General features: G+C 40.4%; 1 protein-coding gene across 1 annotated transcript in view; it reads left to right on the forward strand.

Moving 5' to 3' along the window:
- The first annotated feature begins 3,960 nt into the window (after positions 1 to 3,960).
- DLEC1 (DLEC1 cilia and flagella associated protein) overlaps positions 3,961 to 25,779 on the forward strand; it is a 40,616-nt gene continuing 18,797 nt past the window's right edge. The window contains exons 1-21 of the mRNA XM_074574015.1: positions 3,961 to 4,074; positions 4,574 to 4,714; positions 6,270 to 6,426; positions 6,975 to 7,085; positions 8,345 to 8,538; positions 8,796 to 9,016; positions 9,257 to 9,338; positions 9,729 to 9,816; positions 10,648 to 10,821; positions 11,611 to 11,747; positions 13,158 to 13,250; positions 14,439 to 14,529; positions 15,459 to 15,621; positions 17,403 to 17,595; positions 18,922 to 18,980; positions 19,541 to 19,715; positions 21,529 to 21,622; positions 21,858 to 21,988; positions 22,304 to 22,462; positions 24,315 to 24,454; positions 24,713 to 24,866. Of these exons, the coding sequence (XP_074430116.1) occupies positions 4,042 to 4,074; positions 4,574 to 4,714; positions 6,270 to 6,426; positions 6,975 to 7,085; positions 8,345 to 8,538; positions 8,796 to 9,016; positions 9,257 to 9,338; positions 9,729 to 9,816; positions 10,648 to 10,821; positions 11,611 to 11,747; positions 13,158 to 13,250; positions 14,439 to 14,529; positions 15,459 to 15,621; positions 17,403 to 17,595; positions 18,922 to 18,980; positions 19,541 to 19,715; positions 21,529 to 21,622; positions 21,858 to 21,988; positions 22,304 to 22,462; positions 24,315 to 24,454; positions 24,713 to 24,866 (2,790 nt within the window). The 5' untranslated portion in view covers positions 3,961 to 4,041. The remainder of the gene's footprint in view (positions 4,075 to 4,573; positions 4,715 to 6,269; positions 6,427 to 6,974; positions 7,086 to 8,344; positions 8,539 to 8,795; positions 9,017 to 9,256; positions 9,339 to 9,728; positions 9,817 to 10,647; positions 10,822 to 11,610; positions 11,748 to 13,157; positions 13,251 to 14,438; positions 14,530 to 15,458; positions 15,622 to 17,402; positions 17,596 to 18,921; positions 18,981 to 19,540; positions 19,716 to 21,528; positions 21,623 to 21,857; positions 21,989 to 22,303; positions 22,463 to 24,314; positions 24,455 to 24,712; positions 24,867 to 25,779) is intronic.

Here is a 25,779-nt window from a genome sequence, read left to right on the forward strand (position 1 = left end):
GGTAAGAAAATATGCTAGATTGAGATGGAAGTATTTTTACCTGCTCAGTTGCCTGATCAGAACAAAGATTTAGTATGTTTTTAAAGGCTTTCCTGAGTACATAGAAACCTTAATAAGACCACTGGAGGGCAGCAATGTCAAAGTGAATCATCCACCAGCATAGTTTTGGGAATTGTTTCCTGAAAACCCAAATCCACGAAGACTACTAGCAAAGATCTAGAAAAAATTAGAAATAATTTTCTGCTACCCAGATGCAAATAGGAAGAACAGTGCAATTATTCTAGCGCAAAAGATGATACTGCAATGTCATTTCCCTTACTTTCCCACAACTAAAGAACGCCACCTGAAGCCTGAATGACTTGCCTTGTTTTCAGAAAATACTAAAAACATCCAAAAAATGTTTGGAGTCTTCATAGATTCTAAACCCTATGGATTTGTGTTTTTAAAAAATCAATATATAACCCAAGACTATTCTGTATATCTTTTTATATACATATATATAATTTGAATTATGTGTACATTTGAGATATGTATAGATACATATTCCCAAATGAATCCATATTGTTGCATTAATATAATGGGAGCAGCACATTCAGCAGAATTTTTAACTTTTATTTTTAAGAAATTTCAAAGAAACCTTTCAAATATCAAGTGAGTGGAATCATTTTAGCGAGTCCTCCCTCTGTAAGGAAGTCCACTGACATTAGTGAAGATTTTGGGCTCACCATGAAGAGAAATGTTTTGAGCTTTTCTGCAAGCTGTTTTGATTTAGTGAAAGGATGCTATTGTTAGTTCAATATTTACACATTTAAGGAATAGATACTGACAATAATTTAGGATTATAGTTAGTCAAACTCAGCTGCCCATTGCTTTAAAATATATAAAGAAATATATTGGCTGACTTACAGGCCCAGGTCATAACACCCGTCTATACTTTTGATAAAATATGAACAAGGTAAATAAAAACGCTATAGAGCCTGCTATTTTTGGAAAAAGCGTAAGACACAGTTCCACTCTGCAATGTAACTATGTACACATCGTCTCTTACTCAGTCCTTGAGCTCCCTGATTGCATTCAAATCACATCTGGCCGTTTTATATACAAATATGTTCTGTTACTGTCCGTCTTAGAAAGCTAACAAGCAGAAAGAAGGAGCTGGGCTTGCCTTATCCATAGTGTCATTTGGCACTCGGATGCCTGAACAAGCCACCCCCATGACTGTAAGGTGATTTTGTTAGGTTACAACGAGAAGGACCTTTTCTGAACACGTTACGACCAGAAGAAAACATGGTTTGGGACAAGAGTTGATCTTTTAAGAGTTCACATGGGATAACAAGAGATGTGTGAGAACCACCTGGGGAGCACGAACAAAATAAATATAGAAAAGCAATACAATCTTGACAAGACACAGAGACTACTTTTAAGAGTGGAATAATGTGGATTTTAGCAGAATTTATGATTCCTCTTAGGTCCGTGACTTAGGTTACATCTACCTTAGCAAGTAGCTTGGTGCACTAGGAGCAGAACTGCAGTGCAAAAAAGTCAGTGCTCAGGAGACAATGTTCACTCTGTAGGCATTTGGGGATGTTTTATTTCAAACTAGCTTTTGTTTGGTCCTGTAGACTGAGAGACCAGTAGCTGACAGAGCACATGAGATGAACTCCTGGAGACCTTAGCTTCAGATTAGTTTCCTCCAAGAGAAATGCCATTGTGCTCCACACTACACACACAAGCATACAAAGTGGGGCCCTCAGGAATCTCTTCAGGTCCACACACCCAATCCAAATCAAAATGTCCGCATAAAATCCAACCTTACATGATACCGAGAGGAAATACAAGGTAAAATGTCTCGTAGAAGTCATAGATGGCAGTTAGAGAAAGTGTCTACATTTGGACAACTTATACCTATTAATGTAGGCTAAAGTTTCTGGTTTTGTTTTGGTTTTTCTTTACCATTTCCCACATGCATGAGTCTCTCTTCAGCCTTTGGAAGTTAAGTATCTTAGAATGGTGATAAAGAAGATGATATATATGTAATTATTCTTAATTTTTATAGTATTTATATGGAAATGTGAATACATATGTAAATTAAACAGCTTCACAATTGTAACAGTGGCATTTATTTTTTAAGTTTATATAAGTAAATGATGATGGCATAAAAATGGAGATTAATGAAATATATATCAGGGTCATATGGGAAAAAATTGTGTATAGTCCTGGACCAGTGTTTAAGCCCTCCCTTCTGATCTTGCATTTTTACTACCAGACAGATGGATCTCACCTTCAAATCCAGATTTCACGGTGGGTTTCTGGACTGCAGTTGGAAAAAAAATCCAGCTTCTAAACTGAGATGATCTGCTTGGCAAGTTACTGAAAGACAGTAAAGATGAAAGTACAGAAATTTTTTTCCACAGGCAGTTTTCATGTACATCTATATACTATTTTAAACAAAAACATCTGCTTTACTGCCACTACTCTAAGGCTTTTTTAAAGGCTGGGAAAGAATTCTGTAAAAAATGCTGGATTTTATTAACATTCCAGTTAGCAAACAGATGTTATAATCAATTGTAATAGTGCATGATGAGAGAAGTTGGAATTCTGATATGGAAACATGTCAAAATGTGGATGCTCTAACCTACTTTTAAAGGCAAGGACCCACTTACATGCCTGTATGGAAACAAAGCTGTGAACATTTTCTACGGGAAAACACAGGTATCTGATCGTACCCTCGTCAGATATCAGATCTCTCTGACTTGCCTTAACCTTTGGAACAGGATATTGCAGATTTACCAAGCTTTCCTTTGGGCAAGTTTCCGTTTTTCACAGGGAAACTAAAAACACAGCAGTGCCTCCGAGTCTAATTCGGTGCCTTATTCCAAACACAGGTTTTGATGAGCTGATGAACTAAAGCTCGTGACGCCCTGTAGCCACAAGCCCATATGCCACAAGCCCATATGCCACGTGCCTACAAACACCAGTTCCTCAACCACCACCATGGCTGCCATGGGGTTTACACCCCAGGCCTTTTGCTGGTCTGCTCATGGAACAACACGGTTCGGTATATTATAATTATTTTTGCAGTGGCTATTTCCCTTGCACTACCATCGGAGGGCAGTACCATTGCCCACATACACTTCCAACCCCTGCAAACCCGCTTCACAGGAACCCCGATGGAGCCCAATGACCCTGGTAGGGATGGAGAGGCCCTGAGGCCCACAGTCTGGTTCTTTCACTGAGCAAGATGCAAGGGGGAGGTGAAAAAAAAAGGGAAAAATAGGAGGCAGGGAAAGCAAAAAATGCTACGCCGGGATGGTTTCTAAGGAAAATATCACCAACTTCAGCAGGAGCAGGCGGCTGTTGTTAGCAACTGGCGTACACAGCCAGGCAGGCAGAGGGGGAAGATGAATGGTTCCTCGGGCCGATGATGAATTACCCCCTTTTCCTGCCCTGCCTCCACGGGCGGCGTGTGGCAGCTGGGGAAGAGGGAGAGGATTTGTCTCCTTCCCTCAGCTGCCAAGCTCCCCGCCTGCACCGCAGCCTGACGGCAGCGGAGGAGCAAGCCAGGCCTCCTGCAAAGCCCAAACCCCCTCAGGGCTTTCAAGTCAACATTTTATTGCGTTTCTCACTAATTCCTGCAGCTGTGCTGCTTTACAAGAGTGCAAAAAGTACCTGTTTTGACAGAGGTAGGGCAGAAACCGGGTATGGGGCTCACAGGCTGCTGCCCTCAGCCCTCCCGTTACCGGTACAACAGCGCGAGCACGGAGGCGGGGAGCTGTGTGAGGAAGCCCAGGGAGGGGAATTAGGAAGCGGGGGCAGCCGCCGTTATCCCGCTCCGCGATGGCCTCGGACGGAGCTCGGCCCCGGGTGGCTCCACTCCGCCCCTTCCCTGGGCCGGTTCCCCCCGGCCCGGCGGCCTGGCCCTTCCCGCCCTCACGGTCGCTCGGCAACGGCGGCGCAGCCGAGCGGCGGCGGGAGGCTGAGGGGGCGGCGGGAGGCTGAGGGGACCGGGTCGGCCGCGGCCACCCCAGCGCCGGGCTTGACATGGCTGAGCGGAGCCTCTGGCCCGGCATGCAGGTAAGGCAGCAGGGCTGGGCCGCAGGGGCCCACACGCAGCCCGGCACACAGCCTCACAGGATGGGCAGCCATGGAGGCACACAGACAGACGCCTGTATGCGCCCTGGGACACACAGACACACGCCCTCTACAAAGACTGCCACACACACCCTGTGCAGTGCTTGTGTCTCCCTCACGCGCACACACACACCCCCCTCATAGCCCCAAACACACACGCCCCCTGCATAAACCATGGCACATGCTGTGTGCATGGAGAACCGTGTCTGCCACCCTCACCTGTGTGCATGCACGGCCTTGTGTACACACGCACACGCTTACATACACACCTCCACACACCTCAGTGTTCATGTGTCTCCCTTTTCAGGGTCCTTCCCACTACCGTTCCCAGCCCTTTCTCCCCACTTTTCTGCCTTCATTTGCTAATTCCAGCCATTTGCACGCATGTCTTCCAATCCGATCTTAGGCCCCAAGCGCTAACATCCTTCTTTTCTTTCCTCAGGACATCTCCCACTTGTTGGCGAGCACCTTTGAGGACCTGTACACTGGAGATGTTATCGGGGAGGACATGGAGAGAAACTGGATCAAGTCCCGAGGAGGCGACAATGCTTATCATGAGAGTTTTACAGAGGAGCTACAGAAGGTACAAGTGGAAACCAAGTCAGAGTTTGGAGCCCTGTTCAGCTTTCATTGCTACTTTGTAATTTCTAGATCTTCTGTAAAATAAAATAAAAAGGCAGGGTGGGATCCTAGAACTGACATTTTAATGGAAATTTGCAGGATCACAGTTTCCCACAGAACCTTTCATGTAAATTAATATTCACCACATGTTTCTTCATGATACTTTCAGCTCTGGGTCGCTTTTCAGATGCAGAGTAAAACCAGTAGCCCTTTAAAATGCCTATTGTACTGGCTGACAACCGTAGTGGTGCGCTATGACACATAACCCATTAGCATTTGCGATGCTGTTTGGGAATCTTGGATGAAATCAACAGTAGAAATGCAAAATGCTTGTATTAATCATTGCTCTGATAGCTATTGTCAGTGTATAAAAGTGTAGGCTATTGCTGGATGAGTTATGTAACAGGTATTTTTTCCATTTTGTGTCATCGTACCCACTTCAAAGGTTATCAGACGTGATTTTGTATTTCTTTTGAGTCATTTATGAATATATTAGTGGACACAGTATGTTCTGAGTAATAAATGGGAGTACTTCTGCTTGGATAAGGTTCATTTCAATTAACACTACATATCTGTAACATGTACGTTACAGCTGAACTAGTCACCCAAGGCTCTCCATATCATCAGAAAAAGGAAAAAAAAATCAAACCAGGCACTTTTAACGCACGATCCATCTGATCTATTTTAGGTAGCAACTTTGTCATGGAACAGGATCGTATCCTGGATTCCAGTGACAGTGAAGGGATCCCAGAATGAGCAGGACAGGAGGAAGCATCTCATTTTAGCTGAGATGCATCCTACCCTTTGTATTTAAAAAAAAAATAAATGGAATTATTTAATTCTATTAAATGAATTATTAAATTCTATTAAATGAGCCGAAAGATTAAACCTTGTTACATAAAAGTTCTACAGAAAGCTCAATTAGGCTACAGATGTTCTTGAGAACAGTCTATCAGTTTCTCTTGGGGTTGGTCTTGTGTGTCTCTGCGCCTCTGCTATCTTCTCTCTTTAATTTACATTGATACCTCTTTCAGGCAGGATTTTTCTTTTTGAGTTGTGCTTGTAAAGCACTTACCACAGTGGGCAGAGTGATTCAAAATGTGTCAGGAGAAGTGAAGTATCACTATTGGGATATTCTGGAGTTTTAGAAACCTTCCTAGTAACTAGGAGGGAACATTCCCTTTAAATTTAATCCTACATTTCTAGGCAAAATACAGTGCCGTTGCTACTGTCCCACAGAAGGTAAAAGACAGACATTTCTCTTGTCCTGAGAGAGTTTTCTCGTCTTTCACACATTTTTCTTGGGCAGTGCTTCTTACCCAGCACAAGTTAAATGATAGGAATGACGGTGTTTTAGCAGGCCAGTTTGTGCTTGTAGAGTAATGATGGTTTTTTACCAAGCTATCCATTTACCTTTCAAAGGCAAATAGAAAACATTTATCTGCAAGGAGATCTTTAATAATTTGTGACAGCTCAAATCAGACTAATTTCTCTACGTTCACCTGTGCCCATGACAGCTTCTTGCTGAATATAAGTGCCGATTGACAGAAGCTGATATGGTAGAAGAGAACATCATACAGGCCCAGGATCGAGCAAAAGCTGAAGAAGAAAGGGCCCTAAATGTGATGAAGGCAGATGCGGGGGAAGATTTCCACAAAATGGGATTGCCGTCAGGTGAGGATTCTGGAAATACTGTCTCTCCCCAGTACGTGTTTATGGTACCTGGAGACGAATGTAACTTTCTTCTGGTAGGAAGGTAGGACTGACACTAGACTCAGTGAGGTTTTTGTTTGGCTTTACATCAGTTGAGCAGCTTTGAAGGATTTTGTGCAGAGATGCAGGTAGGTAACATCTGTGTAACACTGTAAGGAACTAAACAACTAGGTCATTTTCAAAGTAAATTTGCAATTAATGACTTACCACCTAACTTTTATTACAAGCATACGTACCTTGATATATAGCAGCAACAAAGAGGTTGTTTCTCCAGTGGCTACATAGCTGGGTTTGAACTGAATTTAGAATTGTGGAGATGCATGTCCAAGTCCTGGGATTAAAATACCAGACTGTTTCTCTATCCAAATATATTACCTGACAGTGATGAGTTACAAGGACAACATTACTTTGGATTGATCAAGACAGTGCATCGTTAAGGGGCTAAGCTTTTGCGCTTTTTTATTGGTTTTTTTTATTGTTTTGTTTGTTTGTTTGTTTTACTGTTGCAGTGGCATCCTCTTTTAGGTGGATTGTGGATAATGAACTTCTCAGAAAAAATCATTTAACCTGCCCTGATGATTACATCACTGATAAATTACCTGTTACTAGAGCACCAAAAGGTAACTTTTAAAGCAGAGAATAATTTAGACTTTTTAGAACACTCTCTAAGAATTGAAGCATTGGAGGATGTAGCAGATCTGAGTATATTTTTATAGTTTTGTACCAAAGCAGAAGGGACTCTAGTATTACAAGCATAAAATTCCGCTAAAGGAACATTGTCAAAATAAAATTGATAACTTAAAAATGATCGACGTTAAATGTGCTTAATTATGAAATTTAATGGTGGTCGCACATTTGTTTACAGTTCTTTCCATCTGACACAAAAACAATATTAATTGTGACTGCTCTGCCTGTATTCATTTTCATTAGCACAAAGCTGCAACTACATCTTGTATACAGAAAAGGGAAGTGGTTACAGTAAAGTAAAAACTTTTCAGTGAAATAAAGTTGTATTCTTTATTTTGGGTTTAAAATTTTCCAGTTCTGGAAATGGTGAGACACTGGAACAGGTTGCCCAGAGAGGTGGTGGAAGCCCCATCCCTGGAAGTTTTTAAGGCCAGGCTGGACGGGGCTCTGAGCGACCTGATCTAGAGGGAGATGTCCCTGCCCATGGCAGGGGGGTTGGAACAGAATGATCTTTAAGGTCCCTTCCAACCCTAACAATTCTATGATTCTATGATATATTGGTTTAATTTGCAAATTAAGATCTTTTGGGCAATGTCAAGACTTCTTACTTCTTTTACTCATGTGCGAACCAAGGTGAAAGGTTTCAGTATCATTAAAATGAAATTTTTCAGTCAAGTGGAAACAAACGTTTCAGAGCAGTCAATTTAGTCACAAATTCCAAGATTCAGGGTTTTTCTTCCATTGTAATTCCAAACAAAGCCAAAAATCTGACATCTCAGGGTTTTCTCTGAGGTATCAATTTTGTTGTGTAACTATAGGAAGATGGGACTAGATGGTACATCCTGTTTATGTCACTTTTCTGACTGTCATAAGTCCATCTTACAGGTCTTTTTGTAAACTGAACAGAACATTCTAAGTTCTGCTCACTTGGAAGAGTAACAGAGCTTTCTAAGAGTAATATAACTTTCTTTGTGTGTAGCTTGTTTAATTAATATTTCTGAAAACTTTCTTATTAAAGTAATAAGCTTCATTTGTGCAAAATAAATTATAAACATATATTAAATTCTAGATGATTTAAAATGTATTTTTTCCATTAAAAAAACCTACAATAAATTCATATACCTACACTTAGAATAGATGCTTATAATTCATGTTTTTCTCTTAGAGAATTAAATTTTTCTTTGAATTGCAGGAAAAACAGAACCTGGCTACATCAGAGAGACGTTTAGTTTTAAACAGCATGTTTCTTCAGGCTCACGGGACCAGATGCCTGCAGGGATTGCACACCTACAGAAAATACCTGGTAGTCTGCCAAGTGTGTCTTTATGCACATTAACTTGGCCTTCAACTCCAGAGTCTAGCTACCAGACTAAAAAGACACGTAAGGTACATTTTAGAGATTTGTTTGTTTTAGTCTGTCAGAACTGTAGGGCCTATTGCTGTTCCTCTAACAAAGGGTAAATATGAGTGCAGATTTGACTCCAGTACTTGGGTTTTTTTGATCTGTTAAGAAAAGAGAAATACAATATTTCTATATGAATTTTCAATGCTGTATAGCTTTAATTAGATACGTAAAGATACCTCAGCCATTCTCCCCAAAATTGTCGTGTTTAATTTTGCACCATGGTCTTTGTTTTTCAAAGAAAACTGATGCCTCACAGAAGGTAGCCTGGAAAGATAGTAAGTGCAAAGCAGAGGAAGAAAGAGAGTGTGCTTACCTTGCCAAACTTGAGAAAAGACAGAATTACTTGAAGAACCCCCGCTTTTTCCCACCAAATGCTCTTCATGGAGGCAAATCTCTTGTCATTTCTCAAGAAAAGGTGGAACAAACTATAGCCAGAAGAAAAGCAGAAGATAATAAAGGGTATGCAGTATATACAATTTATTGATTCTGATCTGGAGGACACAGAGAGATCCACTATAGAATTGCTGTGGATTTACATGTAGATATTTTGAGCTAAATGTCTGTGTGGTCTCGTAGGAAACAAAGTATGTCTGTGCGACATTTTGTTTTTGCCAAAGGGTACATTTTGCAATTTCTTATTTTATCAGTATTTATAGAACTAGGCAGTAAGATAATGTCTCCTTTTTTTTTGTCTTTCAGAGACACCTCATTTGTTCCTGTGTTTCTTGCCAATCCACCTACTGTTTTGTTTTCTGATTATGAAGTTGGCCAGGTTTATGAGGTGAGAACTTGCTGCTTTGGAGAGGGTTCATTCGACCACTGAGAAGCATTATGTCCTACCATGATCTACACATTTCACTCAATGTTGGCTTTCTGCAGTTCAACAAAAGTCTGAGTTTCTTCTTACATTCAATTAATGACCCTTTAGCTTCCTCAAGATATTCTTTCACACATGCCACTGACACACTAACCAGTGAAAACTGAAAGGGACTCTTACCAGTCTTTGCTTGGGTTTGGTAGTATCTGATTCAGCCTTTATTGAATAAACTGAGATTTTGGGGCCAGTTATGATGATAAATTAGCTACTACTAGCAGAGTACTATGGAACTGCAAACATTATAATGAGTGTTGATAAATACAAAGGAGTATTTTATTTTCTTTTTAAATGAAGATGACTATAGAGCTGCAGAACATCACTTCAACATGTCATCACGTAAGACTTATCCCCCCCTCTACTTCAGCGTTTGCCATTGGGCCAGGTAAGGGTTATTTTTTCTGCCTTTAAGATGTTAACACATAAGAGATCTAATTTATCTGCTTGAACAAAGAATTTTCAGAGACATTATGTTTGGTTCTGCTGTCCCTAGTGCTCTGTGTAGGACAATATTCTGCTCAGTTCTTTAGAGACTGAAGGCCGTCTTATGTTTCTAGGACCATTCACGTGCAACTCATAAGCAGATTCAAATGGTCGAATTGGGAATTCAAGAAGACTAACTAACATTAACATGTTTGAAGTTAGATTGAAATATATCCATGGAGTACCTAGATTGACCCTTATCCAAAATTTATCTAGGAACAGACATAGTGTCCATTGAAATCAGTACTAGGAGATGGCAAGAAATAGCATACTTCAATTGGCACAAGGAAGATTAGATGAGAGGAAAGGTAAGAAAAACACCTTTCTTACAGTAGGGTAGCCAGGAACTGGCATAGATTGCCAAAGGAGGTTGTGGTATCGCTGTCACAGCATTGGAGGAATATTGCGAAGAAGTTAGGTTCCCCCATGTAAACCTTGTTGTCTTGTGGCAGAGGAAAACTGGATAACGACTGTAAGTTTCTCCTCACTCGGTTTCCTCAGTTATGAGAAGCATTTTTCAGACAAAAAATCTTCTTTATGTTCAGTAGAAGATATGGATGTACAGATTACGCTGGCAGGCCTTTTGTGGTCATTCATTTTTATCAGTTTGACTTAGGCAATACATGGGGAGAGTTTACAGGCACCTTTCCAGAGGGAGATGTGATCATAAATACAGATGCCAACTTTGGGAGGTTTTAATTTTTTTAATTCCCTGCATATTTTTTTTTCTAAGGAAAATTTCCAGGAAAGGGAGGAATGATTGCTCCTGGGATGACATGCCAATATACGGTCCAGTTTATTCCTGAACATCTAGGAGATTATGAGGATCGTATATTAGTGGAGACTCAAGTATCAGAACCTCTTCTGATCCCGATCCAAGCTAAAAGACCACCTCCAGTGTTAACATGTCAGTAATGTCCAATTCTTAGGTTTCTCTAAAGTTAAACAGACTTGTTTGGCTTTTTTTTATTTGACTGTCTCCAATTTTATGTCACAAACCAAATGTTGACAAACTTGGCGGTGCAGTTTCTACATTTTGATATCTATCCCATTTTCACTCATAATAGCTTTATTAGTTATTAAAACATAATCCTGTCAAATTTTTCCTCAATTATTTTTGCTTGCCACATCAAGCTCATTTTTTTTCACTGTATTAGAGGATTGAGCAGGATCCACTTTTCTAGGTTTGTGTCTTGCCAATTCCTGAACTACTAACTGTAATTACCAATCCTAAATATTAAGGAATTACGATTTAGTTATAAATGTTTGATGATATTAATATTAATGAAATTTTACATTAATTATATACAGATATGACATCTGCAGGATTCACCTCTCAGATATCTAGCCTCAACTGTAACAACCAGGATTACTTTTGCAGAAACGTGCTTTGATACTTTGTAAATTCACTTTTTCTGTTATACTGAGCTTTTTTAAAAATCATCTCTTACTCTTTGTCATCATTCAATGCACTCTTTAAGTAAAAATCACCATTAAAATGTAAGATGAATGTAGAAATATGTACCTCATACTGTTTAACTTTCAAATTGAAAGAATTTAAGGTTTTTTAGGATTGCAGCACCCAGCATATTCATATGCAGTAATGTTGTCTTTAACGAGTTATTCAAGAACTGGTGTTGCCAGCTGCTAGCCTTCAATGTCCATGTAGTCTGATTTTCTGTGTTACTGATTGCAGTGCCTCACATTATAGACTGTGGTTCCTGCCTTGTTGGAGGAACAAAAGTAACGATAATTTCATGCAGAAATGAGGGATTTAGCACTGGGAAGTTCTGTATAATGCCAAAGAAAGCCTGGCCACCTCCGAATTCCAAGGTGAGTTATTAGAAGGGAAATATTGGACAAGGTATGGTATAAATGGCTTGTCGTGAAGGGCTTTGATCTAGTCATGGTATAGAATCATAGAATAGTTTGGGTTGGAAGGGACTTTCAAAGTCATCTAGTCCAACCGCCCTGCAATGAGCAGGGACACCTTCAACTAGACCAGGTTGCTCAGAGCCCCGTCCAACCTGACCTTGAATGTTTCCAGGGATGGGGCATCTATCACCTCTCTGGGCAACCTGGGCCAATGTGTCACCACCCTCATTGTAAAAAATTTCTTCCTTAAATCTAGTCTAAATCTTCCCTCTTTTAGTTTAAAACCATTACCCCCTTGTCCTATCACAGCAGGGCCTGCTAAAAAGTCTGTCCCCATCTTTCTTGTAAGCCCCTTTTAAGTATTAAAAGGCCACAAGAAGGTTTCCTCGGAGCCTTCTCTTCTCTGGGCTGAACAACCCCAACTCTCCCAGCCTGTCCTCACAGGAGAAGTGCTCCAGCCCTCTGATTATTTTTGTGGCCGCCTTCTGGACCCATTCCAGCTGGTCCATGTCATGTATATTAGCACAGAGGTCATAAGACCTTGCTGGGGACATCTGTATTGTCCCATTCTCTGAGGGGTTCCCATTTATCCTCGAGACCAATCTCTCTGGATGTCTGTACCTCCTGCTTGTTCTCCAGCTTGCCTCTGGAAGAAGATGTTTTGCTCAGTGGTGAGGTAAACTCAGGCATCGGTCAGGGAAAGGACAACTGGTTTGAACTTTAATCTTACCCTTAAAGCAAATAGAAATGCAATCAGTTCTAGCATCGCTTGAGCTCATTTTCTCCCCCTTCCCACCAAAGGTATCGCTTACTGACCTTGCTGCACCTCTAGACCCTAGCAGTCCACTCCAGTACCGCTCTGTCTTTAGCTTTCCATCACAAAACAGGGTCTAAGTGAAATGCACAAAGAAGATAAGGTGTGACTGGTAGATTGGCATTTTATGTGCTGGAGAAAAGGCTAATGGGACAGCTGGTGTGCCAGATTGTCCCCCCTGATATGCTTTACAGTTCTAACTCAAAGTGAGTCATAAGCATGGCGAAACAGCCAGAGCTCCTGTGCTCAGGCATAGCTGTTCTTCTGTGAATATGAATATTAGGGCTCCTAACACGATCATTTGCCTTTGGTGACAACGTCTTCCCTCCTGCTTTCACCAAGGTCATTAAAAAGCATGGAGCATTTATTCTAATTGAGCTACATACATAAGCCACATACTTTTGACATGTGTGGAAAAAAATTACTGTAAAAGGTAGAACATTGATGTTGTAGTATACTGCTTGTTTTAGGTAAACCTGTATTTTAAAAACAACCACCTAATCAATTCAATTTATTAGTCTTTCTTTTTTTTTTTCTTTTTTTTTACACTTTAGGCTGTTGCCACTGTTGATTTTGTGATACAAGATCCTTTTGGGATCTATCCTGCTGTTTTTGAGCTAGCTCCAGGGCAGAGTACGACAGTAGAGGTTAGTACCGACTGCTACAGAAAGTATTTGTACTTTACCAAATACGTTAGCAATCAAGATTATTTTAGAAGACCTTGGATGGACCTTGCAAATTTGTGTTTGTGTGAGCCAAAATGCTCAAATCTTGCTGTGCAATTATGTTGGAAGAATTGCAATTGTCTTATTGAAGCGTCTTTCACTGAAATTTCCAAGTGTTGCTTAGCCACTCAGAGACCAGCCAGATTTTCCCGATGCAAAGAATCTTGTTAGAGAAAACAGGAATCTGAGAACACAGGAGTCCTTATTTCACTCCAGCTGGGGCATCGAGTCCAAGAAACTTTTCCTTTCTGAGCTTCCTGGGGAAAAAAAAGGGCATCTGGAGAAAAGAAATCCTTTCATTGAAGAGCAGCAGGTACAAATCCTTCACTTACGCTGCGCTCTTTCCTGAAAAAGGTCCTGCAGTAGGTGTGTATTACTGGTAGTCACCACTGCTTTCTCTGATGTGGGCCACATTTTATTACAGCATCACTATGGGGAGAGGAAGAGCGATATGGAGAACATGGCTGTCCTCCAGCCCTTTCTTTCTCCAGTGCCTCTTGGCTGTTGGTAAGAGGGATGGTTCAGGCAGGTGTGGATAAAGGAGAAATGTTTCTTCTCCTTTCTCCCTCCCCAGGTGCATTGCTTCAGCAAGGCCAGGCATGTGTAGGACAGAAAGAGGAGATGGATTTAGCATGGGTTGGGTTCGCAGGCCGTAACGGACAAGAAGTAGAATAACCATTACACGGCCAAAGGTTTTGGCCCCTGAACAATTTTTGTTGCAGTGGAGCTCGGGGAAGGCACACAGCAGCTGCCCTGCTCACACTGTTGTAACTTGACAGGCAGTGGGGGCATTGCTCCAATAAGTGACCGAGGGCAAATTAGATTCTGAGGGTCTAATTCATGTGACTGACCAACCCAGCAGAGTGCTCACATCTCCAGTGACTACAAAGTCTGGTGACCTTCCAGATACACACATGTAAGTTTAGTGACCCAGAAAACACCTATTTCTTTCTGGTCTCTATTAAGGGAATATGACACACTCTGTTTCTTGCAAATGTAAGCTTTAATTATGAATCATTAGAACTGTCCTTTAGTGAACATTTACGAATCGAAGTTTATTACTTCCTGGAAAGAAGTAACAGGCATTGCTATTTCACTTCTCTCTTTCAGGTAGTGTTTTTCCCTTCTTTTCCAGAAGTCTCACAGCAAATATACACCATTGTTTGTGACAGTTGCCAAGTCAATGATGTTACAGTCACAGGTTTGTTTCTAACACCTTTCAGAGATCGTGTTTCTAACACTGTAGATATTCAAATAATGTGAGTGGTGGTTGATGGCTTGAAGCGATGATAAGATTTAATGTCACTGGATTAAGCACATACTTTGTCCCCCAATGGTGTTAAATGGTAAGCTTTTTTATTATTATTATTACTGTTCCATCTCAGTGCATGAAATACATGGCGTTCAGAAAACAATGAGCTCTTAACCCACTGTAGCCAAAAATCCAAATGTAAAATGTCACCAAGTAGCAGAAAAGAACACCTGTAGTCGGGTGCAATTCGTTGCTTAGGCTTTTGTATCAGTAAGATGACATGACAAAGTATAAAACATCAGCTTTAACAGGGCAGAAATACATTTGGGTGTGAAGCAAATTTAGGGCACGTCTTGGTTGAGGATATTCAGGAGAGAGAGGCAGTCTTTGGATTAGCTAATGAAACCAGTTGAAATTCTCGTAAATGTTAGTGCTTGTCCTGTGATGTAATCGTGAGTGCTATAACATTAGGCTTGACTTGTAGTCTATTTTGTCACTTTATTATAGGTATTTCCTTTGGAAATGTTTGAATAGTGCATTTTCTGCTTATTTTTATTTTAAGATACTGCTCAAAACATCTGGGAGCCACATTATCAACAACTGTAAACATCCTGCTCATTTCAGTGAAACGGTGCTGATGTAAGTGAGCTGAGATTGTGGCCCTGAAATTCAAATCTGTTAAGTTCATGAAGAGAAAGATCTCAATTGATATATAAGTATCAGGAAAATATTGTACAGTTAACACATTGGAGTTCTGAAACTTGAGGAAACAGCAGATACAATCAGTAATGGCCATTGCTGGCATTTGCTGTTAATGTGTAATACGAACAATGTTAATAGCCAGATGGTAAACAGTAATACCTACTTATTTCTTCAAGGGGTTGGACAGCTGATAGCTCTGGAGCTTGTGTTCGTCACGGGTGGAGAAAGCAAACCTGAACCTGGTGAAGTTACTGATGTAACAGCACAGCATCTCATACGATTTGACCCCCAAAACTCACACACCACCCAGGAGAAGAAACTGGTTATAAGAAACTCTACGTATGTAACTACTATTAATAGAGTAATGCTCTGCAGTCTGAACATACTCGTAGGGACCTCAACTGTGAGACCATCCTCTCTCAAGCTGGAGAAACCTTCATGCACTAGTTGATAAACTTTGTGCAGAAGCCTTGCTTCTTTCTGCCACATAGTTTAATAATTAAGGTTCAAGGATATGCTTGTAAAAGCAGGAACATTATATATAAATCAAACATTATGGCAACCATTAGCCATACCAGTTGGTTCATACACTGCCAAGGTCAATATATTTGCCTTGGTATAGATAAATCTACAACTGCAAAAGATTCATAAATATGGATGGTTGCAGGAAATATTTAACAGGGTAATTGAGATGGGATTTATCTAACTTTACACGTCTACAATGTATACTTGTGCAACTGAACTAAAAACCCTATACTCTTTTCCTTTCATAGTGCAGGGAAATAGATGCTTTTAAGGATGCAGTTCTGACTGTGGACATCTCCCACAGAACAAGACATAACACATCCTGGACTCCCCTGCATCTCCATAGATTAAAGCGGGAGCCCAATGTAACTAGCTTGTATTAAAATTTTCCAATGATTCCTACTATTGAGTCCTAATAGATCTAAATATAAACTCTATTTGAAGACAAGGAATATGTCCCTACGTGCAATTACATTGTACTGAACATAGTAGAATCCTGATTTTGATCAAAAGCAGCTGGATGATAATAGAAGTACACTAATGTGCATGACTGCAGTAGTTAGAGGCTATAGACCATCAAAGCAGAGAGGAGGTCAGTGATGGTTTTAGATACATTCATGTAAATTGCTACTTGCTACACTGAATTTCTGGAAGTTTGTTTTGTGGCCTGGAAACCACACATGCATAATGCCAGAACAGAATGCTGTTTGGGTATAGAGTGATTCAGTGAACTGGATACTGTAAACTGACGAAGGATGTGACTATGCCAATTTCTACATTTTCTCTGTGTTATAATCATGACAGCAGTCCCTGCACGTCTGGTATCAGCATTTGTATGAAACAAAGTTGGACAGCCTGGGACTGAACTCCACAGAAGCAGGAAAGAGAAAACTTTCTACTGCTATAGAAAGTGAAACAAGAAATTGTACATGTTCAGTTTTCTGTCGTTGACACTCACTTTCAAATTCCAGTGTCCTTCCTCCCCTTAGTAAGGCAAAGTTTTTGAGGTCAGTAGGAGCAAGGTTTTAAAACCCGTGAACGCATTCCATGGAATACAATTCTGCTGAAGCAACCCAGTTAAGCAACCTTTTCTGGATTACAGAGAGTGTTGCAGAGCCATTGCTATGATCTTAGCTGGAGCCCCTGTGTTTCTTGATACGCTAAAGACCACAGCTTGCACTTGGATTAAATTCAGAATGTTAATGTAGATCATGAGCAGTGATCCAATGCAAACAGACTGATATCAGCAGGAATTGTCCTGTTGAACTCAGATTCTTGAAAAAAGAATCGTAGAGTTTCCTAGAAGTTGCATTACATGACGTTAAATAAGGCAAGAAAGTGTTAACGTATCTTGCTCATTTATATAATTTACTTCCATATATTAGCATATTCTTTATACAATTTATATACTCTGACTCTATGCTGCTTCATCAACTTTGTAGCTCACAAAGACTGGTAACTCTAACCCTAGTAATTTTTAAGGAGAGGAATTCCCTACATGGAAAAAGGAACTGCAAATCTTCTCCCAATATCTTACTCAAAAATGTCTAATTTTTTTAATTATAGCTTTTTGTTGTTTATTGATTTCTTTGCAGCCACGTAGAACTTCCTTTCTACTGGCAGATAATAAAGCCTAATCTGAAACCATTAATACCAGAAGAAACTGCAGACTTTATGAAGCTCAAATACGCTCAAGATACAGAGTCAGCCTTCTCCCTAAATCTTGAGCAGGGAGTTTTGCTTCCCCATGCTGATCATGAGTTTATTCTCACTTACACTCCACAGGAGGTATGGCTTGTGATTCCTTCCTATCTGCAAACTCCAGCTGTGTATTTTTATGCAAGTCATAAAATTCTTGCTGTGCAGCTTTCTGAATTAAATTTAATTAGTTGGTACTATGCTCTGTTAAACAGTGTTCAAAATGTAAAAAGTTACTACAAGAAAACATGTTTTGACTGCAAAATATGAGACAGTTTCTGATCTCATGTCATTTTTGGTACTGATTGGACACAATTAATTTTACACTGAAACTGTAGACGCATCCTCATAGCTGCAGCTGTGCTGGCTGGTAAAGTTACCACTCTCCCATTACCGGCTCCTCCACAATCTCCTGACCCTTCCCATCTGCTGAGTCAGCTGCTCTGGGGGTGTGCCCCATACCTGCTGCAGCCTAAATAATTTTGGTTAGCAAACAGTGATTATTTAAACTGTTTCCAACTGTAGCTTTTTTGGGCTGAAATGGGTCCTATGAACAGCTGCGTGGCAAATTAAGGGGGTAGTAGTAGCCTTTGGCAGAGAAATTATAGGATGCAGCTGTGGGTAAAAAGGGGTGCAACGATGTTTGAGCGCAGCTGTACCAGTGACTGTTGTCTTCGTTTCTGCTTTGCTGTCTGTGTAAATAAGGAGCATGAGCTCACTGTATTTAAAGAAACTCAATCCAAAGTAAGCCCAAGAGTGGGAATATCCCGTGCTGTGGTGATTGACGTACATAGGAACACGTCAAATAAGTATGCAAGAGAAACTAACTGTGTTTTTAAAATACTTCAATTAGTTAATAGAAAAATACATTGAATTAGCATATACACTTAATATCTCTCTAGAAACAAAGGAATCTTTTGCAAAGCCCTTCAAATTTAAGGCCTGCGTCTGTGTTTCCTTTTTTTTGCCCATTATAATATAGAAGGCATCCTCTTTTCCCGTGACAGAAAAGTAGTGTTTCTTACTCAAAATCAGACTGATAGTCAATTAAGCTGAATGCCCTGGAGCTGTTATAGGAAACTTTAAGTTATTACAGCAGTACTGATCTTAATTTGGGGAGCCTGTGCAGATGCTTGTGTGCAGTATGCAATATACTAGGGAAATAATAACAGACATGTCAAAAATGAGTATTTTTCTTGGAACCATGCACCATGAGATCAGAATCTGGCTTAATATTTTGCAATCAAACATGTTTTCTTTTAGTTACTCTAGAGTTACTAAATATTGTTTATCAGAGCTTAGAACTCCGATGATGATTGTTCATCCTTTAAATGTGAACTACTTTTTCATCTCTTTTTAAGCCTCAACATAACTGATTAGTTGACATTAAAATTCTCTCCTCCTTCATCTGTATAGCTGAAGAGTTATCACAGTGTGATTCAGATGGTACTGAGGGACATCCCAGAATCACCTTGGTAAGCTGAGAAACAGTATTTCCTGGTAGAACGTGTAGCCACATTTTAGCTATGCTATGACATTAAGTTACTGCGATTCGTCATCTTTCTGGTCATGATGGACTGACAAATATAAAAGACTTTATCTGCACAACTAATTGTGGTACAAAGAGCATCGCTGTGATCTCCCCTAATGTCTGGACCCTAATGTCTCCCCTAATGCCTTAGCCCTAGCTAGGGCTGAGTGTCTCTTGGAAAAAATAATATTGTCATTTTGTCTATTTATTTCCCAGCTTTCTTCTGAGATTTCCAGCAGGTTTTCCTGTTATTACAGTTCGTCACAGCAGTCTGTGACTTACATACTTCTTCATGAACAGACTGAGACTACTAGAATACATTAAAGAACAACTATAATTTTTTCCAGTTTTTAATTGTCCCTAGCCTGGGCTAACTGCAAATGGGCAGTCTGTAATTGAGAAACTTTTGATGATTTTCAATTTTAATCTCGCAATTAGAAGATGGGATCCAGTTTAAACACCACTTTAAGATGCTTAATAATTCTACCATATTTCCTCCCAAAGTTTAGTAAAAGAGGAGATGCTTCAAAACATCCCAGCATACAAAGCAGAGGATGTAATAGCACTAGAAATAGAAGTTAAAGGATCAACAGAACCATTTCACCTTCTCCTGGAACCATACGCCATTATCATTCCTGGAGAAAACTTTATTGGTGTAAACGTCAGAAAAACATTTAAGGTTTGTTTGCTTTTGGCTTCATTGTTATCATGTGCTTTGTGTCACTAGATGTCATAGGTGTTACTAGAAGATATGAGAAAATCCATGGTATTTTAGTTTTTCTTAAATATTTTTAAAGGAGACTATGAGTCCAGGAGGGTCTGTACTGAATTTCCCTAGCAAGCCTCTTTAGCCCTACGCTCCAAGCAGCAGCTTTTGTTCTTTTTTCATCTCTCAAGTTTGACACCAGAGAGTTTTACCCTTCTAAATATTTTCCTGGGTCAGAGTCAGAAACTTGTTGCTTATCACTTTGTCACTCCTGTAGCGTAAAAGTTTTCCAGTTGGGAGGAATAGCCAATGGATGATTAAATTACTTCGTAACAGAGGCACTGTTCATGCAAAGAACTACAGCAAGCACAGAAGAGCTACAAAAGTCATGCTGCAGCTTACGAGACCTTATTCTTTGCTGCAGTTGTGATAATTTCTGTTTGACCATTATGGGACAGACTGCTGCTGCAATTGTCCGCTCACGCAGCGTCCTCTTCACTACGGATCAGGATCCTTTTGTTCTTAGACTTACTTGGGAAAAACAGGCCTGTTAGCAAGAGCAAGGCAGGAAGACATTTCCCAGTTAATGGTCTTTCCATTTTTTTCTTAAACATACTGCTAAATCAGCATTTAGTTTTATGCTTTCTCTTCCTATAAGGTCTTTTTCAGCTTAAGACAGCCATTTCTTACTTTCCAGTAACACAGTATGGCTACATGTGTGGTATAGGTAATTAAGTCACTTACTGATAATATAATGACATTCCTCACAGTTTCCAATTCTTTTTATTAGTCTTAAAAAGATAAGAGTTTAAACTGTGCTTAGAGATAACTGTGCTTCAGAGAATAAAGTTATTTGCTGTAATTAAGAAATAATGTTTGAATAGATCTGAAGAACAGGCCAAAGATTTCAAGAGCTTCCATCTCCCTCACAAACAGATCCTTGGGTAAAAAAAAAGGCTTCTTTCAAAAAAGGATTTGAAGTTTAAGCTTAGCTTTGAAGTTGTGTAATGTTTTTTGAAATATGGGAAAAAGCATAAAATGCTTCAAATATGATACAGTTCTTGAAAAGAATGGTTAATGGATTTTCTTTAGGTTTCACGTAACACCTTCACTAGTGTGAAGGTAGCCACTGAGTTCACCTGACTAAATATAGTGCTTTCAGCATAGATCTCCACATCTGAGCTACCTGCTCTAGACTTCCCTTAGAGTCCTTGGAGATCTGGTTGGCAGCATCCAGAGGGGGATTCATCTCGTCCCACAGGCTAAAATAGGTCAGAGAAATTGGTCCCAGCACTGTCTAACTGGCTGTATATTCAGAAAGGAGAATTCCTAGGAGATGAGGTCATATGTAGAGCTCTTATCTGTTTTGCAGATACCTGAAATACAGTCAGGTAAATCCTACTTCTTCTTGTCCTTGTTTTGCATCACAGAGGAGAAAGGAGAGGGAAGACACAGCATTATCATGAAAATAACAGTAGTTAGTGCATGGCATTGGGTTAGTACTGTTCAAGTCAGAGGTTAGTTCTATGCCTTTCCACTCTTACCGTGCTCTATTTATTTCAAGATTCAGGTGACCATAGAGTATGTTGTAGCTAGATTCGAGCTATATTAGTAGGTTGTAATCATTAGTGGTGATCAGGATATGGTTGCAAAGTCACTATTGCAAAGTATGTGCTGTAAGACTTGCAATGCCTGGTTTGCAGTGCATCGGTACTCTCAGCAAATTGGCTTGTTGCTATGAAAGCTTAAAGTGCATTAATTGTCTCATTGATTTTAATGGTTTTAGATGTGGAATAACAGCAAATCACTGATCCAGTACACATGGGAGAAAATAATGCCCTGTGACATCATGGAAGTTGAACCTCATACTGGCATCATAGGTAAATTTTCTGTGACTTGCAAGCATCAATTAATGACAGAAATATTTTAAATTGGTATGAGTGGAAGAGAAAAGTCACAGAGCACTGTAATGCAAGCTGCAAAACAAGACCTGATCCCCAGCCCACTGCAGCCAGCAGGAGACTTAGTTTGCTTCCAGAAGCTTCAATCACAGGCTTGCAGCAGGTGGTTTCTTTGCAAACGGCTAAGACAGGACCCTGATTTTTTCTTTTCTAGATATGAATAAATGCTGTGAATTTGAACTGGCAATTACTGGAAGCGAACCTGGGTGCATCAGCCGTGACCTGCGGTGTAAAATTGAACACTGTCCAGAGCCTGTTGTGCTGCATGTTGAGGCTGCTTTTAAGGTAAAGAGCAGTGCAGTGTTGTGGGGACGACTAGCTGTGCAGCCTGGCCATCGTCCGTATAAAGGTTTTTGCCTCTCAAAGGCATGACAAATCTAAAGCAATTACAAATAGGAGGGAGGTGGTTTTGCTGTGTAGTAACTATTGAGGCAATGTTGATACTCCCATGACAATAAGAATTTTTCTGCATTACACACAATGCATTTGCTTTCTCCTATTCTCTGTGAAATTGAATGTTAATCTTAGATAATATATGCTTCTTAATTAGGCAGGTTTGGCAGAAGTGTCCATTCTGACGTCTGTTTCCTGGTGTCCTAGGGTCCACTTCTTTGTATTGATGTTCCTTCACTCCAGTTAGGTTTGACTAAGCAAGGTGAGAGCGTGTTAAGAACCTTTGAGATTAAAAATCTGTGTCAGCTGCCAGCACAATGGAGAATGCAAGAAAGCCAGGTTTGTCTAGCTGAAAGGAATGAAGAGGTAAGTCACTGCTATAGCTGGCTATGCTCCGTCTTTAGCTATTTCTTCCTTAGTCTTATGAGTTGTAATATTCATTCCAGATATCAAAAGTTACAGTTTCTCTGACTTGTTATGAAACTGGTTCTGCACAGTTCCATAAGTGCTTAAATTCTTTTGAGATTAAATGCTTCTTTGCAACTTTTCTCCATTTCTATTTATTACAAATCCCCTGCCAGCCTGATCCAAAGAGACACGGAGTATTTCCTGTATGACGGGAAATTTATATCAGCTGCTGCTGATATAAATAAGAGGGAAAGACTTTATCAGAACTGAGGCTGCTAAACACTCCTCCCACACACCCACACCAGCATCTCGGACAAGAATCTCAGCACCTACTGAATTGGGCCCTTTTGCTTTAAACAATAGCTTTGAAACACAGAGGTGTGTCCCAAAATAACTTCTTATCACAACGAATACTGAAACTGTTGTTTAGTCTTATATCTTATATCTTCAGATAAGATATATATCTATATCTTATATCTTTAGAGCTCATTTCAGCGTTTAATATGAAATAACTAAAGCAGCTTGGAGGTAATACTGGTGGCAAAGAATTGAGTGGGAGCTGCTATCTGCGGACCATCACATATTCCTAAAATTAAAAAAAAAAAAAGAAAGAAGGCAAAATACTTATTTCGATTATTTGTGGCACACAATGGGCTTTGTACCTAGATTTCTCCTTGGTGTTACGCATTAAAGGGAAGTGAGGAAATCCAGACTCTGGGGTAAGTGCTTTTTTGTTGTAATGAAAAGCCAAATTCTGCTTGTAGGCCTCTTTACATAATTGCCCATGCAAGGAATTGAGTTCACTTGTTTCGTGGCAAAATTGGTCCAAAAGCTGTTCAGATGTTCTGTTTTTCTGGAGAGACTGTCGGTTTTGCAATGGAGAGAGGGGTTGTTAAGGAGGAGCTTTCCATTGACCATCAGGAGATGGAAACCTGAGAGAAGTTGTACTGTATCCTCGTGAGTTCTTGAGCTTTGTTTTCTTTTCTGTGTATCATGTAGACATCTCACCAACTTTGGGTGAAAGTTGATGGCAAAAAGAAAAGATTTATGAGTGGTGGTTATGTCAGCCTTGCAAAACAGTTGTGTGTGTATGTCTATACCTTTTCCCTCAGAATAATTATAATTAAGTGCCTGATTAGGGATAGGGGTGCCCTGGAGGAGACCCTGTCTTCAGAGTCCTCAAGCCCTTACATCCCACTGTTATTCCTTTGTCCCCTGCCATTCCCAACAATTCCCAGAACCCCAGAGAGATTTGAGACTTAATCTCTTGAATTTGTCATCCTGGAGCCCATTCATGTCCCAGTGAAGATCCTAGATCAAGTGCTCCATTCCTCCTGCGTAAGAGCTACCCCTTTCCTTTCCTGAACCTCTCCAGCCCCGACCCCACACTGGTGCTCTTTCTCATTCCACTGCTCCAGCCCTCCTTTCTCGACTTTCTGTCCGAGAATCTCCCCAGTGTGTGGCACGTTGCATTGCTGCTGCTCAGCCCCTCCACTTGGGAGGAGACACTGCTACTGCTGCTGACTGGTGCTCCTTCACATTCCCCCTCACTCCAAGCACAGGCATCCCTCTTGTGCCCTTGGCTCTGACTACTGTTCCGTTAAGTCATTGCCTTTTTATTAGCTGTCCCTATAGAAGGAAAACTGCGCTTACTGAAATCAATCCAGGTGGGGCTCCAGGGGCAGAGAAAAAGGACATGTGTGAGGAAGAACTAGGTACATGCAAGTCTTAATCAGATTGTGTGGCTGCAGCATTTTACACTTGCTTTGTAGGTGTCCAAGAAATTTCTGTTTCCTCTCTCCTCTTCTAGGTATCTCCCTTTACCATTCAACCATCTGCTGGAGAAATACCTCCTTTGGGTATATGCAGTGTGTCAGTTCAGTTCACATCGTTGCTGTGCCAGCGTCTCCAGACAGTATTAGAACTAGAGGTAGAAAATGGAGAAGGAAGGTAAGGGGGAAAAGTGGCATTCTGCTTTGGTTTTTTTTTTTCCTGAGATTCACATGTGATTTTCACTTTAGGTAGTTTTATCTCCTATACCAAAAATATGTATCAGGAACTCAGAGTGGGGTTGTGTAACCTATTAATGAACTATCCGATCACTAATATTGCTAAATAAACATAATCATCATTCTTTCCAGCATGCTGTTGTATGTCGAGCGCATTTCATTAACCATAACAATAGACCATCTGTGTGTTTATTTCCAGTCACCTTCCTGTTTTTGTTGAAGTTCAGACCCCCCAAGCGTGCCTGATATCTAGTCATCTAGTATTCACTGAAATTTACACTGGAGTTCCTGCCAAAGCAACCAGCAAACTTTTTAACCAGACACTGCTGCCAGCAAAATACATATGGGGAAAGGTAAATGCTCTTCCAGTGGATGAAGAATACAGCAGGGATAGAAATTGTAGTTTCTGTCAAAATACAGACTACTCTTAAAAGCTTTTCTGATGTGTCCTTTGAGTAGTGATTCCTGTTTACTGGCTTATAAGCAAGACTTCAACTTGAGACCAGCCTTGAAAAGATTACCTACCACTTGATATTAATAACATCTTACTGTCTGTGGATCATCCCTGGGAGAACAGGTGGGCGGAGATGTGAGGGGAAATAGGATTTAAGCTACCGGAGTATTAAACAAAGTACCATGGCAGTTTAGGGTTTGCATTTAATTGCAAAGAAACAATGGTGCTTTTGAATCACGTCTAAATTTTGCTTCAATTTTACATTCTGGGTGGGATTCAGCTCACAGATTAGGACCCTTAAATTGAATGTCAGTATGTAAGCTATGGTCTGAACTCTCTTTTCAGTCAATGGAAATCTGAGCTGGAAGTCAGTCACTAGAATATATATGTCTAGTGTCACTGTGGGTGGTGTAGAGTGTTTTTCCTCACCTCCAGGTGTCACTCAAGAAGTGTAGTCTCTTGTAAGTCTGCTCACACCAGCCTGGCCTGCTTGGATGGCATGGCTACCCTATGCGCCCACGTTTAGGCAACTGAATCCTACCTCATCTATCCAGCCAATGGAGTCCAGAGAAGTATTCAGCTCTCCCTAAAATGGACACCTACTTTGGTCTGCAGAATGCTCTCTAGCACATACTAACTGGATGTCTGTTGGCTACAATGGTAGTGTTGACACCCACTATGCATACAATTAGGTTAATTAGCCCGTAAGCTGAATCCTACTGTCAGTGCTTTGGTCATTTAGATCTACTCTGACATCCAGGGTTCAGCTCGCTTGCCTACATAAAAGCATTCAGTGCCATCTGAGATGTCCT

This window comes from Larus michahellis, chromosome 2 (assembly GCF_964199755.1).
Source record: "Larus michahellis chromosome 2, bLarMic1.1, whole genome shotgun sequence".
Taxonomy (NCBI): domain Eukaryota; kingdom Metazoa; phylum Chordata; class Aves; order Charadriiformes; family Laridae; genus Larus; species Larus michahellis.